The 13,194-nt window shown below is 23.8% G+C and overlaps 3 protein-coding genes across 5 annotated transcripts; 1 reads left to right on the top strand and 2 right to left on the bottom strand.

Annotated features, from left to right (window-relative positions):
* On the top strand, positions 1 to 5,975 carry LOC122858687 (hyccin-like). Of its 2 annotated transcripts, none has more exons than XM_044161768.1 (8): positions 1 to 914; positions 2,859 to 3,244; positions 3,319 to 3,453; positions 3,545 to 3,670; positions 3,750 to 3,967; positions 4,056 to 4,333; positions 4,397 to 4,513; positions 5,405 to 5,975. In XM_044161768.1, exons 2-8 carry the CDS (start codon positions 3,056 to 3,058, stop codon positions 5,905 to 5,907), a joined length of 1,566 nt encoding a protein of 521 aa, XP_044017703.1. In that variant the 5' UTR covers positions 1 to 914; positions 2,859 to 3,055; the 3' UTR covers positions 5,908 to 5,975. The 2 variants fall into 2 exon arrangements, with proteins under 2 accessions (XP_044017703.1, XP_044017704.1); XM_044161769.1 differs by lacking the exon at positions 1 to 914 and adding an exon at positions 4,627 to 5,050 and having other exon boundaries at positions 2,761 to 3,244; positions 5,405 to 5,481.
* An 878-nt stretch (positions 5,976 to 6,853) lies between these two features.
* LOC122858696 (nuclease SbcCD subunit C-like) lies at positions 6,854 to 8,569 on the bottom strand. Its single transcript, XM_044161785.1, has 2 exons — positions 8,466 to 8,569; positions 6,854 to 8,399 (listed from the first exon to the last, which is right to left on the bottom strand). Exon 2 carries the CDS (start codon positions 8,391 to 8,393, stop codon positions 7,071 to 7,073), a length of 1,323 nt encoding a protein of 440 aa, XP_044017720.1. The 5' UTR covers positions 8,394 to 8,399; positions 8,466 to 8,569; the 3' UTR covers positions 6,854 to 7,070.
* LOC122858704 (tRNA N(3)-methylcytidine methyltransferase METTL2) lies at positions 8,518 to 10,070 on the bottom strand. Of its 2 annotated transcripts, XM_044161804.1 has the most exons (4): positions 9,814 to 9,972; positions 9,089 to 9,742; positions 8,738 to 8,991; positions 8,518 to 8,607 (listed from the first exon to the last, which is right to left on the bottom strand). In XM_044161804.1, exons 1-4 carry the CDS (start codon positions 9,906 to 9,908, stop codon positions 8,573 to 8,575), a joined length of 1,038 nt encoding a protein of 345 aa, XP_044017739.1. In that variant the 5' UTR covers positions 9,909 to 9,972; the 3' UTR covers positions 8,518 to 8,572. The 2 variants fall into 2 exon arrangements, with proteins under 2 accessions (XP_044017739.1, XP_044017738.1); XM_044161803.1 differs by lacking the exon at positions 8,518 to 8,607 and having other exon boundaries at positions 8,633 to 8,991; positions 9,814 to 10,070.
* Between the last annotated feature and the right edge of the window lie 3,124 nt (positions 10,071 to 13,194).

The raw sequence follows: 13,194 nt of genomic DNA, 5'->3' as shown, positions 1-13,194 counted from the left end.
ATTAGTCGAATCAATGGTTAAATTATTAGTATCAGATAGTAATGATGATTTAGTTAAACCAAGAACTGGTTTATTAATTGATTGGTTAGCATCAGTTGAACCAAAGTTCATTGGTATATGTCCAAATTCACAAATAAAGTTATTATTTGGTAAAACAATGATTAATATAAAAATTGATGATAAATTAATTAAAACACATGAATGTCGTCCATATTTATAGACATTATTAACACATCGTGCTAGTTGGACGACATTATATAAATGTGTGCTACATTTATTATTAAAATATGATGATAATTATGATCCATGAGATTAGATTTAATACAACATTGTATTGGTAATGATGAATTAATAATATCAAAAGTTGTTAAATATCTTATGATGATCAATAAATTTAATAGTAATCTAATGTATTTACACAAACAATGGGTTTACTTGGAATTCTACAACCACATATATTTAATGATGAATATCGTCAAGCATTTGAAAAAACATTGGATCATTATTTATAATGTTTTTGTCAATATGGACGTGTTAAAGAAAATAATCAATTTTTAACACTTATCAATAGATTTGTAACATTATTACAATCATATGTATTACATAATACACAATATGCATATAAATATCTTCATAAAAATATACATTCACTTATTGATATACAAAAATTCTTCTCAAAAGTAACATCATTACGTAATTTAATTTCAAGTATACCAGGACCAAAAGAAGGTACAAATGGTGAAATTATATTTTTAATTGGACAACAAAAAATAATAACAAATGAATCAAAATATCCACAACATTGGCCAAATTCGATAGCATCACTTGGTAAAATACAAGGTGAAGATGTTTATTTACAATTAAATATAAATCAGCATTGGATAAATTACAAGATGTTATAGCATGCATATAAGGTAATAATAATTCATTCATTTCAAATGGGAATTTTTGAAATGGTCAAAAGGGGGTAGGTGTGGGTTTTAATTGTTTTTTGATTGCGATAATTACAAATTTGAATTTCTTTTGTCTCTGTCTTTTGTCGCAGAGGGCGTCAGCTTCTGATATTAAAAAAAATAAAAACAATTAAAATCCACCCCCTACCCCCTTTTGACCATTTCACAAATTCCCATTTTTTTTCCTAAACTAGCTTTGATCCTAAAAAATTTAATAAAAAAAAAATTACGAAGATGGCTGAACCCTATCATAGACAAAAAAAATAAAAATAGTTTGAATCCACCCCCTACCCTTTTTTGACCATTTCAAAAATTCCCATTTTTTTTTTTTATTTAGCTTACACCCCAAACAATATAATAAAAAAAAAATTACGAAGATGGCTGAACCCTATCATAGACAAAAAAAATAAAAATAGTTTGAATCCACCCCCTACCCCTTTTTGACCATTTCAAAAATTCCCATTTTTTTTTTTTATTTAGCTTACACCCCAAACAATATAATAAAAAAAAAATTACGAAGATGGCTCAACCCTATCATAGTCGAAAAAAATAAAAATCGTTTAAATCCACCCCCTACCCCCTTTTAACCATTTCAAAAAGTCCCAATTTTTTTTTTTAATTAGCTTACACCCCAAACAATATAATAAAAAAAAATTACGAGGATGGCTGAACCCTATCATATACAAAAAAAACAAAAAAAAAATGTTTGAATCCACCCCCTACCCCCTTTTGACCATTTCAAAAATTCCCATTTTTTTTTTTTATTTAGCTTACACCCCAAACAATATAATAAAAAAAAAATTACGAAGATGGCTGAACCCTATCATAGACAAAAAAAATAAAAATAGTTTGAATCCACCCCCTACCCCTTTTTGGTGGTAATTTACATAATGTATTGACAAAACTATCTGGACCACGTAATAAATATTATATAGAATATTATATTACTAAAAAGGTTGAAATATTTGAAATAAGAATGAATTTTTTTTATAATTTCTGTTTATACCCTGAACTTATTTCCCATGAAAATAATTTGTAAAAATAAATTTTTGATTGTTTAAGAGATTAATGTTTATAAAAAAAAAAATTCCACGTTTCCTACCGGTCCCACCCACAATACCACGTCATAAAAATTGGAAATTTTACCCTCTACCTGTCTATATTCTCAATCTAATTTGTGAAAATAAATTTTTCTTTATTTAAATAATGTGTGTTTAAATAGAAAAAAAAAAAAATGATATACTTGATAAATTAATAATTAATAATTTTATTTTATTTTCTATGAGTCCTTACCTGCACCATAATTTTGTATTAAGATTAAAATTATCAATTCTATGAAGAGATTCATTTTTTACACTAAATACTTTTATTTTAAAGTTTTTCACTTATTGATGAATTTTTATCGAAAATGACGCGTTTTTTTTTTTAATATTTCAAAAATCACACGTGTTAAAATTAGACTTTTTGACCCGTGTTAATGACACTGTTGTACACGAAATTAATTAATATCGCGCGTTAGTGTGACCTTTTTGATATAAACGCTCGTGTAAGACTGGTCTTGACGTCTGTCAAATGAAAATTACAATGATAAATTTTCGAATGAATCATCGAAGTTTTCTTATCTTATAAAAGAGGTCCCAAAAAAATAATAAAAAAATATCCAAACATTTCCTTTTTTAGGAATGACTCAACTATAGTGATTTGCTTCAATAAATAATTGTCCATTAAATAATTGTAAATTTATGTTTTTTTTTATAAATGAATAAATAATATTTATATATTTTATAACATTGTAATTATTCAATTTTTAACATAATGGTTTTTTTTTTTTTATTTTTAACAATGCATATATTAATCATCCAACTATGACGTTCATTTTTACTAATCACAAAATTTACTGATAAGGAATTTTTTATAAATATCGACAAAAATAGTTTTATAATAAATAAACCGAGAAAAAAAAAAAGTCTCGGGACATGACTGCAGTCACATGATTAGTATATCTTTTATCAATTGTCATTTTTTTTAAAAAATATATTGAAAAGTGTTGATAATTTATCATCAAACAATTACCTTTCAAAAATATTATATGATAATATGCTATGAGATTATATGATAAAAAGCTTATTGGAATCATCAAAATGACTGAAAGTTTGGTAAATGAGTGGCTTGCTGATTGTGCTGATCATTCACCAGCTGAATTGCACACATTTGCAAATACCCTGTCACAAGATCATGAAATAATTAGAGCACTTTTTACATTATTAGAAGAAAGAAGTAAAAATAGTGAGGTAAACAATAATTATTTATAATTAATTAAATTAAATTTTATTAAATAATACATTTATATTTATTTATTTTTCAGCTTGTTGATACTGTTTGTAATCAGCTATTTAATTTTTATCGATCACGTGAAATTCATTTGCAAAGATTTACTCTACAATTTGTACCAACATTGATATTTATTTATCTAAATTCAGTAGCTCATGGTGACATTAAAGTAATGATATACACTTGAATTAATAATTATTTTAAATGGCACAGTCATGCTGTAATTATTTACTAATTGTATATATATTTTTTTTTGCTAGAATTGTCGTTCTGTGGAGACTTTGTTGATTGGACTTTACAACCTTGAAGTTGTTGATAAATCTGGTGAAAATAAAGACATCTCATTTCGTTTACCATCATTGGCTATGTTGTCAATTTATCACGAGGTAATTAATTAATTTAAACTTCAAAAAATAATATATAAATTTCAGCTAAACAATGTGGTAATTTTATTTTAATTTTCAGCCATCAAGTCTTGCTCCAGCATCACTAACAGAAAGTGCTGTTCGTCGTTTTGAAGAATGTAATACAAAACTTGTTAGATGGGGTCCACTTGAACAAGTTGAAACTTTAAATGCACAAAATAGACTTAAAATAATGACTGCATTATTGTTTGTGTTTAATCAACAATTGAGTTTTATCAAAAAATCATCACTTGAACAATTGTGCAAAGTATCATCAAAGTAAGCTAATGAAAAAATATAAAATCAACATATTTATTTATTTATTTACAAACAACAAATAGCTAATTTATTTGTTAATTCATTTTAGACTAGTTACACAAGGCTTTACAAAACCAGGACATCATCAAAGATCATCATATGGAAGCGAATCAAGCTTTGTTCCAAGATTGCTTCCACGTATACCAATTTCAAATCAATTTATTCTTGAGCTTCTACATGGCATTTATTTTTCAATGTACAATGATTGTTGGAATGTTGGTTGTCAAGCAATTGAAGATATACACAATAGAATATGTTACGATGGTTATTCCAATGTATTACTTGTTACAAATGCCATTAGAAATTCAATAAGTCTTGGACCAATTGGTAATTATTATTAATGTACAATTTTTAATAATAAATTTAACAAAATTTGATATAATTTTTTAGGACAAGCTAGTGATAATTCACTTGGTGTTGATGTTGCTCTATCACCAGCTGCAGCAACTCCAACAATTTCAAAATCAATGATAACAAATGCATCATTTAGAACAAAAAAATTACCAGGTAAAGATATTATTATTATTTTTTTATTTAATATTAATTTAACTACGTATTAAAATTATTTTAAACAATAAAAAAAAACGAAATATTATATTTAATAATCAATGAAATGTTAGACGATCTGGATGTAAATATGTTTGAACCAATTGATCAAAAAACAATTGATGAAAAACCACAATTATCAGCACCATCATCAGGTAAACGTCGTGTTTGGTTACGTAAACATACACAACAATCATTTGATGATGATGATATTAATATTATTAAAAGTTGTACATCATCAATTGATAATTCAAGAAGAGAAAGTTTAGCAAGTAGTCATGGTTCACCAAATCGTTCATCACCTAAAAAAATACGTGATAAAAAATTTGATAATACTGGAGAATTATTGTCATCTGTTGATGTTCATAGAAGAAGAAAAGATAAAGATAAAAATACATCACCAGGAAATGAAAGTAGATTATCTGCTGGTGCTAGATTATACAGAGTTCTTGAAGAACAATCACTTGGTGATAAAAATATTGCATCACTTGACAGTTTGTACGTAAATAATCATTAAAAAAAAAAGTGTCAAAATGATTTTTAAATTGTGAAAAAAACAAAAAGTATATTTACTTTCATCAATGATATTTTTAGGCACTTTGAATTGATTTTTTTTCTGCACAAAACATCAAGCTTCAGTTGTATTACACATGACAATAAGCTGTCTATTATTTTTTCTAAATTACAGCAAAGATGAAGAAGAAGATGGAGAAAAATAAAATTATATTTAATCACTTGTTGCTTTTTTTTAAACACGCTTTTGTATATTTTATAAATATTTTATAATAGTGTGTTGATGAAGAAAAATATTTATACTTGTATAATTTAAAATTTGATACATTTTTTTTACAGATGATATTCCAATTGTTGAGAAAGAAGACAGCACTGTTGATGCAAAAGTAAATTTAGTATCAATAACTGAAGAAGAAGCATCATCAGATCCAACAAGAGTTGGTTCAATTCGTCAAGCTCGTGACAGCAATAAAAGTGCATCTAAAATAACAAATTTTAGCTTAACTAAAAAACCAAAAGACAAAGATAATAATAATGGTAAGTTTAATAAAAATGGATATACTCCAAATGATAAAGATAATAATAATAAAAAATCAAATAATCAATTATCAAATAATAAAGATAATATAAAAGGTAGTAAAGTTATGTTAAATATTGATGAAAATGATTCAACAATACCATTAGCCACAATTAAAAAAAGAAATGATAGTGATACTAATTCAATAATTATTGATAATGAACGTCATTTATCAAGTGATGTAACTGACAGTGTAGAAACTGATGATACAATTAGAAATCAAGATGAGCAAACTGTCTCAACTGTTCAAGTTAGCTCAGTCTAATCAATCAATTATAAATTTAATCATAAATTAATTAACACAATCATTATTTAATTACAAATTAATTTTTCTAAAAATTTAAATTCACAGTTAATTTACATTAATTAAATAATTAATTGAAATTTTTTTTTTAAATAAGGGATACTTGAAAAATAATATTGAGAATATTTAATTTAAATTTTGTTTTTTCATTTAAAATAGAAAACAATTATCACTGCCACCCTAAAAAAAAAATTAATAATTTAACAATTTTACTATTATTATTTTAATTATTGTTAATTTAATTATTATACTCAAATTATTTTATTGGAAAATTTAATGATAATTAATTGTCAAGCAATATTTGTAAATATAATTAACAATAAATTTATTTATTAATTGCAGTTATAATAATTGTTCTTGGATGTTTTAAATATCCAATAAAAAAATTATTAAATTTGAGCATGTTTAAATTGTTGATTATATTTAAAATGTATATATAATATTATTATTAATTTTAATAAACTATTTCTCGTTGCTTTGTGGCCTTTAAATTACTATCTAAAATTATATTCTATCGAATTTAATTACCTGTAAATATTAAAAGCTGTACTTAATCATTCAAATAAAAAAGAAAAATTACAAATTAGCTTGTTAATAAATATGCAAATTAATATAAATAATCAACACAATAATAATTAATAATCAAAGACAATTTCAAAGAAAAATCAATGTTTATTTTTTTCTCCAACAAAATTATAATACGTAATTATTTTTTTTATTAATTAACATCATTCCAAATAATCTAGTCTGAAAATTTAATTTTTCATTTAATTTTAAATTAAACCATGTTACTTAGAACTTTTAATTGATATGTCAATCAAATTGTTTAAAGATAAATACGTAATTATAAACAAAAAAAAGGGGATAATAGTTGTTAATTAATTAATTGTAAAAATGAAAAAAATATATGTATGAAAAAAAATTATAATAAATATATGGAATAAGCAATATAAATTCAATCATTTTTTGATTTAAAATTTTTGATGGTATTTATTTGATCATGTGCATCATTAAGATTTTTCTTTTCGTTTGTATATAATTGCTGACATTGTTTTAAAAATTCAGCAGTATCACTACTAATTTGTGAAATTTTCTTCTTTCCATTATCAATTTCAATAATTATTTCATTCTCTTTTTTTTTTACTGTCATCATTTTTTGATTTCAAATTTTTGATGGTATTTATATTATTATGTGTATCATCAAGATTTTTCATTTCGTTTGTATATAATTGCTGTAATTGATTTAAAAATTCATCAGTATCACTATCAATTTGTGAAATTTTCTTTTTTCCATTATCAATTTCAATAATTATTTCATTCTCTTTTTTTACTGTCATTTCAAATTCTTTTTCAAGCATTTTCTTTTCATTTGTTAAATCAGTAACATCTTTATGTAATTTCTTTAATATTTGTGTGACTTCAACATTACATTTACTGACTTCAGCTTTATCAATTTTTCCATTTTGATCATTACAACTTATTTGATTGTTAATTTGTTTATGTGAATCTTCAATTGATAATTTTAATTGTTCATTTTTTTCATTAGCCTTTGTTAATTTAACATGTATTGCTTTGAATTCCTCAATTTTGTTACTTTCTTCTTTGACAATATTGAGAGCATCTTTGAAATCTTGTACTTTTGCATTGAATGTCACAACTTTTTTTTCTAATTCAGCTTTTTTTATATCTTTATTTTTTTGCTCTTCAGTTAATTCATGTAACCATTGTTTATATTTTGCTGGACTTTTGACAATTTGTGATTTTAATAATTCATTTTTTTCACCCAATTTTTGTAATTCAATTTTTTTTCTTTTTAATTCATCACGTTTGTCAATTTTTATTTGCTCAAATTTGTGACAATCTTTTTCTAAATTATTGACGTATGATTTATTTTTTTCAATTCTTAATTTAATTTTTTCACAATCAGCTTTCATTTTTTCAATTTGTGACATTTTTTGAGCAGTTTCTTTAGCTATATCATTCATTTCTTCAATCATGCCTTCTTTTTGATGATTCAAAGTTTCAATGTTGATACTACGTTTAAATATTTCATCTGATGCAATTTTTAATTCTTCTTTTTTCTGTGTTGCGTATAATATGAAATTAATAATCATTTTGAGACGATTTTTAAATTTTTTTTCTGTTGGTGTTGTTATGTCTGTTATTGATAAATCTTTTATAAATAATTTTGGTCCAATTGACATTATTGCTTCACGAAGATTTATAATACTTGCAATTTGTGCATTTTCTTTTGATGTTACTAACAATGCCTCCAATTGTTCTTCTGTCAAATCCATTATTTTATCAGCATCAATTGAGAATTGATTAAAAAATGATTTTATAACATTTATAACAAAATCTTCACTTGGATTTCTGATGTCATTTCGACCACCTGGAAGATTACTTTGTAGAAAACGATTCAACAATTCGTCGTCATTCATGGTCATTGTGCTCTGTTTAAAAAAAAACAAAAATATTAGTTTTATAATAATTAATAAAGTATTATTTATTTGTCTCACCTGTTTTTGTTTAAACTTTATTGCTTTATCAACAAACAATGTTCACAATCACAGTTGAACTTGTAACATAACCTAACTTTTACAATTTCGATTTTCGATTGAGATTTTTAGGCGGGATAATTGCCAATCGCTGTTTTACCAGCTGATAAAAATAATAACAACAAAAATATTTATTTAATTAATTATTTATTAAACAATTTAACAACAATATCATAACAAAGGTTTACGATATTTAGCTTGTATCCAAACACGATACATTTTCAATTGTTTACCTCGATTAACTTGTAATCTTCTGTCAACAATATTTTGTATCTCTTCGAATCCACATTGTAAAAATAAATTTTTAATTTCATCTTGTGTAAAAAAATAAACAAGGGTACCATCACCTCTTGCATAATAATTATCAGCTAAACAACGACCTTTTTTAAATCTCAATTGTGCCAAATCATATCTTCCATAATCTCGAAGTAAAACAATTCCACCTGGCTTCAAGTATTTATACATTTGTTGTACCACATGTTGTTGTCTGTAAAATAAAAAAATATTATTAACAATTAGCTGGTGAACATCTAGCTTATGCAAGTAATTAATTAGATATATATTTTTTTTTTTTTATAAATTACTTTTCTGGTGGGATACTTGAAAAAACAAATATCAAAATAATAACATCTAAAGTTTGCTCATCAAATGGTGTTGACCAGTCATCTTTTGTTGCATCTAAAACAAATACTTGACATCTTGATTTATCATAATTTGAATCTTGTTTTAGTATGTCAATTGCTGTTGATGAAAAATCACAGCCATAGATAAATAAATTTGGATTAGTATTGTATTGTAAAATTGGAAATATTGTATTTCCAACACCACAGCCAATTTCAAATATTTTATGACTTTTTGTTGATAAATCATCAGTTAAATGTTTCATTTTTTCTTCCAAATATTCAATGTCATTATTAACATTATTTTCAGCTGTTTTTTTATTATTTTCAGTTAATTTTTCATTGTCATTTGATGATTCCAACTGTTGTTGATTCAATTTAACTGATTCATTTTTATCATTTTCATGAATATGTGGTGCTAATTCTGGGAATTCTGTAAATAACCAATTTCTATCCTTGAAAAATCTATTTTGATGTATTCCATAAAATTTATCCCAATTTTTATCAGCATCAATTTCTAAATTTTCAAGTTGTTCATTTGTCAATGTTACACATGAATTTTCAGTTACTTTTTTTTGTGCAGCTTCTTGTTGATTTTCATCCCATTCAACATTATCCCTTTGTAAAAATAATAATAAATTATTATTTAATTATTAATAATATAGCTTTTATAATATTTATTTATTTACCATGCATTGTGTTTAAAAACATTGTCGTCATCAGTCAATTGACGATTGCCAAATTTTGGTCTTTTATCATCATTGTTATTGTCATTTGGCTCCATAATTATTAAAGAAAAATAAAAAATTAATTAACAAAATTAAATACACTGGCAAGTAAAAGTATGAATTTAATTCTTTTTTTATTTGTTTTTATTTTAATAATTGTTTATGCATATGGTTTTTTGACACTTGTCACAACTTGTCAACAAAAAATAAGCAAAAGCTGCGTTTGCCAAGTGGTTGAAATATTTACTAATTTTACAGATTTCTTTTTTACCAAATGGCAGTTTTCACATTTAAATTTTGGCGGTTTATATAAATTATCGAGTGACTGTTAATAATAATTAAAAATATAAAAAGTTATTGTATTTGTGATATGATTTTTTGTTCAATTAATTTTTCACTTATCTTTGGTGAAAATATTTCTCTGATATTTTAAATTCTCTATTAAACAATTCTTTATTTTTTTATCTTTTAAAAAAATATTTAAAAAATTTAAAATCTGTCATAGAATAGCAATAAATAATCAAAAATTAATTTAAAAAAAATGCAGTCAAGCTGTGATTATAAAAAAAATTTTGATAAATAATTTTTATATTTAAAAGAATTAATTTGTAAAGATAAAATTAGCGCGAAAATTATTTCGATATTATTGACGTCATTTGGAGGGTGTGTTTTGCCCCTTTTTGGCAACTACCCTTTTTGAACATTAGTGGGGAAATTAATCGATATAACCACTACCTTTTTTCATGTATATATATATTTTTTCTCTTTTTTTTTCTTTGGAATTGTAGTGATTTTGCGTCAAAGAACACAGTGGTCCCACGCAATTGCGTCAATCATAATTTAAATCAATATTTATAATTAATAAATTTAATTTTCCAACAATCTATTAATATAATTTTCATAAATTTAATATAACAATTAATAAATAATTTATTATTTATTAAGATATAAAAATTAATTAAAATTCAATATTTATATCCTCATCACAGCTTGCTCTAAAAAAAAAAAAAATTCATTAAATATTATTAAATACTATAAATTTAAGGATTTTATTGATTATCCAAAAACTGACCTATCCAATATTCATAAAAAATATAAATTAAAATAATAAAAAAAAAAATTAATTTAAAATTTAATAAAAAATTATTTAAAAAAATTTTTCCAAATTGAAATAATAATCTGATGTACAACCTGAAACAATGAGAGTAGAAAAAAAAAAATTTACGCATTATTGAACGTTATTTTCAGGCAAAGTTTTTTTTTTTTTTTAACAAAGAGGGGATGATTTTTAAACAGAGGGCTGTTGAGACTAGAGGGCAACCACCCCAATGTTAATGCACCAGAATTCAAAACTTTATTAATAAATTTTGTTTAAAAACTATTTTCTTATAAATAAATATAAAAATTTAATATTTAAAAATATAAATAAAGTAAAATACAATATTTATCAACATAATATTATTATTATTTAATAATTATTTATATTTTTATATATATATGATAAATTTAATGAAAATTATTTAAATTAAAGTCTTTTTTTAAAATTTTTTTTCATGAATGAAATGTTGAGATACGTAAAATTTAAAAAAGTATATGTTAAAGGTCATTGTCCGAGAGTTGAATAAGTTTTTTAGACCCTGCGCAAGTTTCAAGTATAGAGGGTTGAGAGAAGAATAATGCAGCATCCTCGAATTTATGTTTATCTCTCTCTCAATATCTCTCAGATACATATAAATATCATTTTTTTTTTTCCATCATATATATTTCTATATACAGTCAAACAACGAGTTATTATATATTTTATCTTTATTTAACATATGAATATTGTTACACTAAAATTCAACCATCCATTCATTTTCATTTTCCATATATAAAAACCAAGTACCAGACGGGGCGGTCCTTTTCAACCATCAAAACTCCTCTTCTCCAATTCGCATCAGCCACCTTCGGGGATACACCCTGCAGTATATTCCTCAATACCAGACATTCAATTGTGAAAAATAAAAAATTATATCTAAATTAATTTAACATACGAAATATTTAAAACAATTCAGTTATTATTTTCAAATTTCAAGCTAAGAATTCTCATCTCATCTCATCTCATCTCATTCTTTTTTTTTTTTTTTTCGATAGTTGTTGTTTTTTTAGGCTGACAATTTTCATTTAAATAGGAAAATTTTTTTTATTTTATTTTTATATGATTGTTTATAAAGAAAAAATTTTTTTTTTTTTTTTTTTTTGTATCATCTTATCGAGGAAAAGAGGAGAAATGCTGGACGCCTACGCCTCGTTGATGACCCGCACATTGAAACCTGGATCAATAAAAGCCCACAGTCATTTTTTTTTTTTTTTTATTTCTTTTTGGAGGTGAAAATTTTCGGGGTGGTTTTGGTACATTAGATCATCAATTATTTGATTTAAAAAAAAATTCATTTAACGTTGTTATAATCGAGTTTTTTTTTTTAGAAAGAAATTAATTTTTCGAAAATTTATTTGATGATTAGATGTAAGATATTAAATTTTTTATGATTAAATAATTTTATAAATTTATCGTATGAAATTTAATTTTTAATATAAAACATCTTGAATGGAGGGTTTGAAATATTATTAAGGAAATTGATGTGTCGAGTGTTCGAGTCTTATCGAGCCGGAAACTTTTTTTTTCCCACTTGACGGAAGTATTGAAAGCTATTCAAAAATATAATACCAACAAAATTCAATATATTATTGGGAAACGGTATAAAAAAAAAAAGAGCTTTATAATTAAAAAGAAAATTTAAAAAAAAATTAAATTCTTGCATGTATTTAAGACAATACAAAGAAATAAAATGAAGAAAATTTAAAAAAATGCCTAATGAAATTTTCCATCAAGGCATTATTTGTTTTTTGATTATTTTTTTCGAAATTTTATTTATTTGCAAAAGCCTTCGAGCCATGCGGTAATTCAAGGCTGTCGCGGTCAATTGCCTGATCATGTGTATATATATTTTTTTTTCATTTAAAAATAGATCAACTTGCTTGAAAATTTTCGAATAAATAGAAAATTCACTGCAGATGGTGATGGAAATACGACAATAATTGTATATTTATTTAAATTAAATTTTTCATATTTTCCTCAGCTAAAAATAGTTAATAATAATTTTATTTATTTATTTATTTTTTAGTTAACAAATACAAAACTACTACTGGCCTTCAGTGACTCATAATGACAATAATTTTTGTTGTTTTTTTTTTTTTAATTGAATTATTTTAATCATAATGATAATAATAACTATTAAATTACGTGAATAATAATTTGATACCCAAGTTAACCAAGTGTAATACTACACAAATAATTTTATT

Source organism: Aphidius gifuensis, linkage group LG6 (genome assembly GCF_014905175.1).
Source record: "Aphidius gifuensis isolate YNYX2018 linkage group LG6, ASM1490517v1, whole genome shotgun sequence".
Lineage (NCBI taxonomy): Eukaryota > Metazoa > Arthropoda > Insecta > Hymenoptera > Braconidae > Aphidius > Aphidius gifuensis.
Note: the sequence above shows the minus strand (reverse complement) of the source record. Positions and strands in the feature narration are given on the sequence as shown.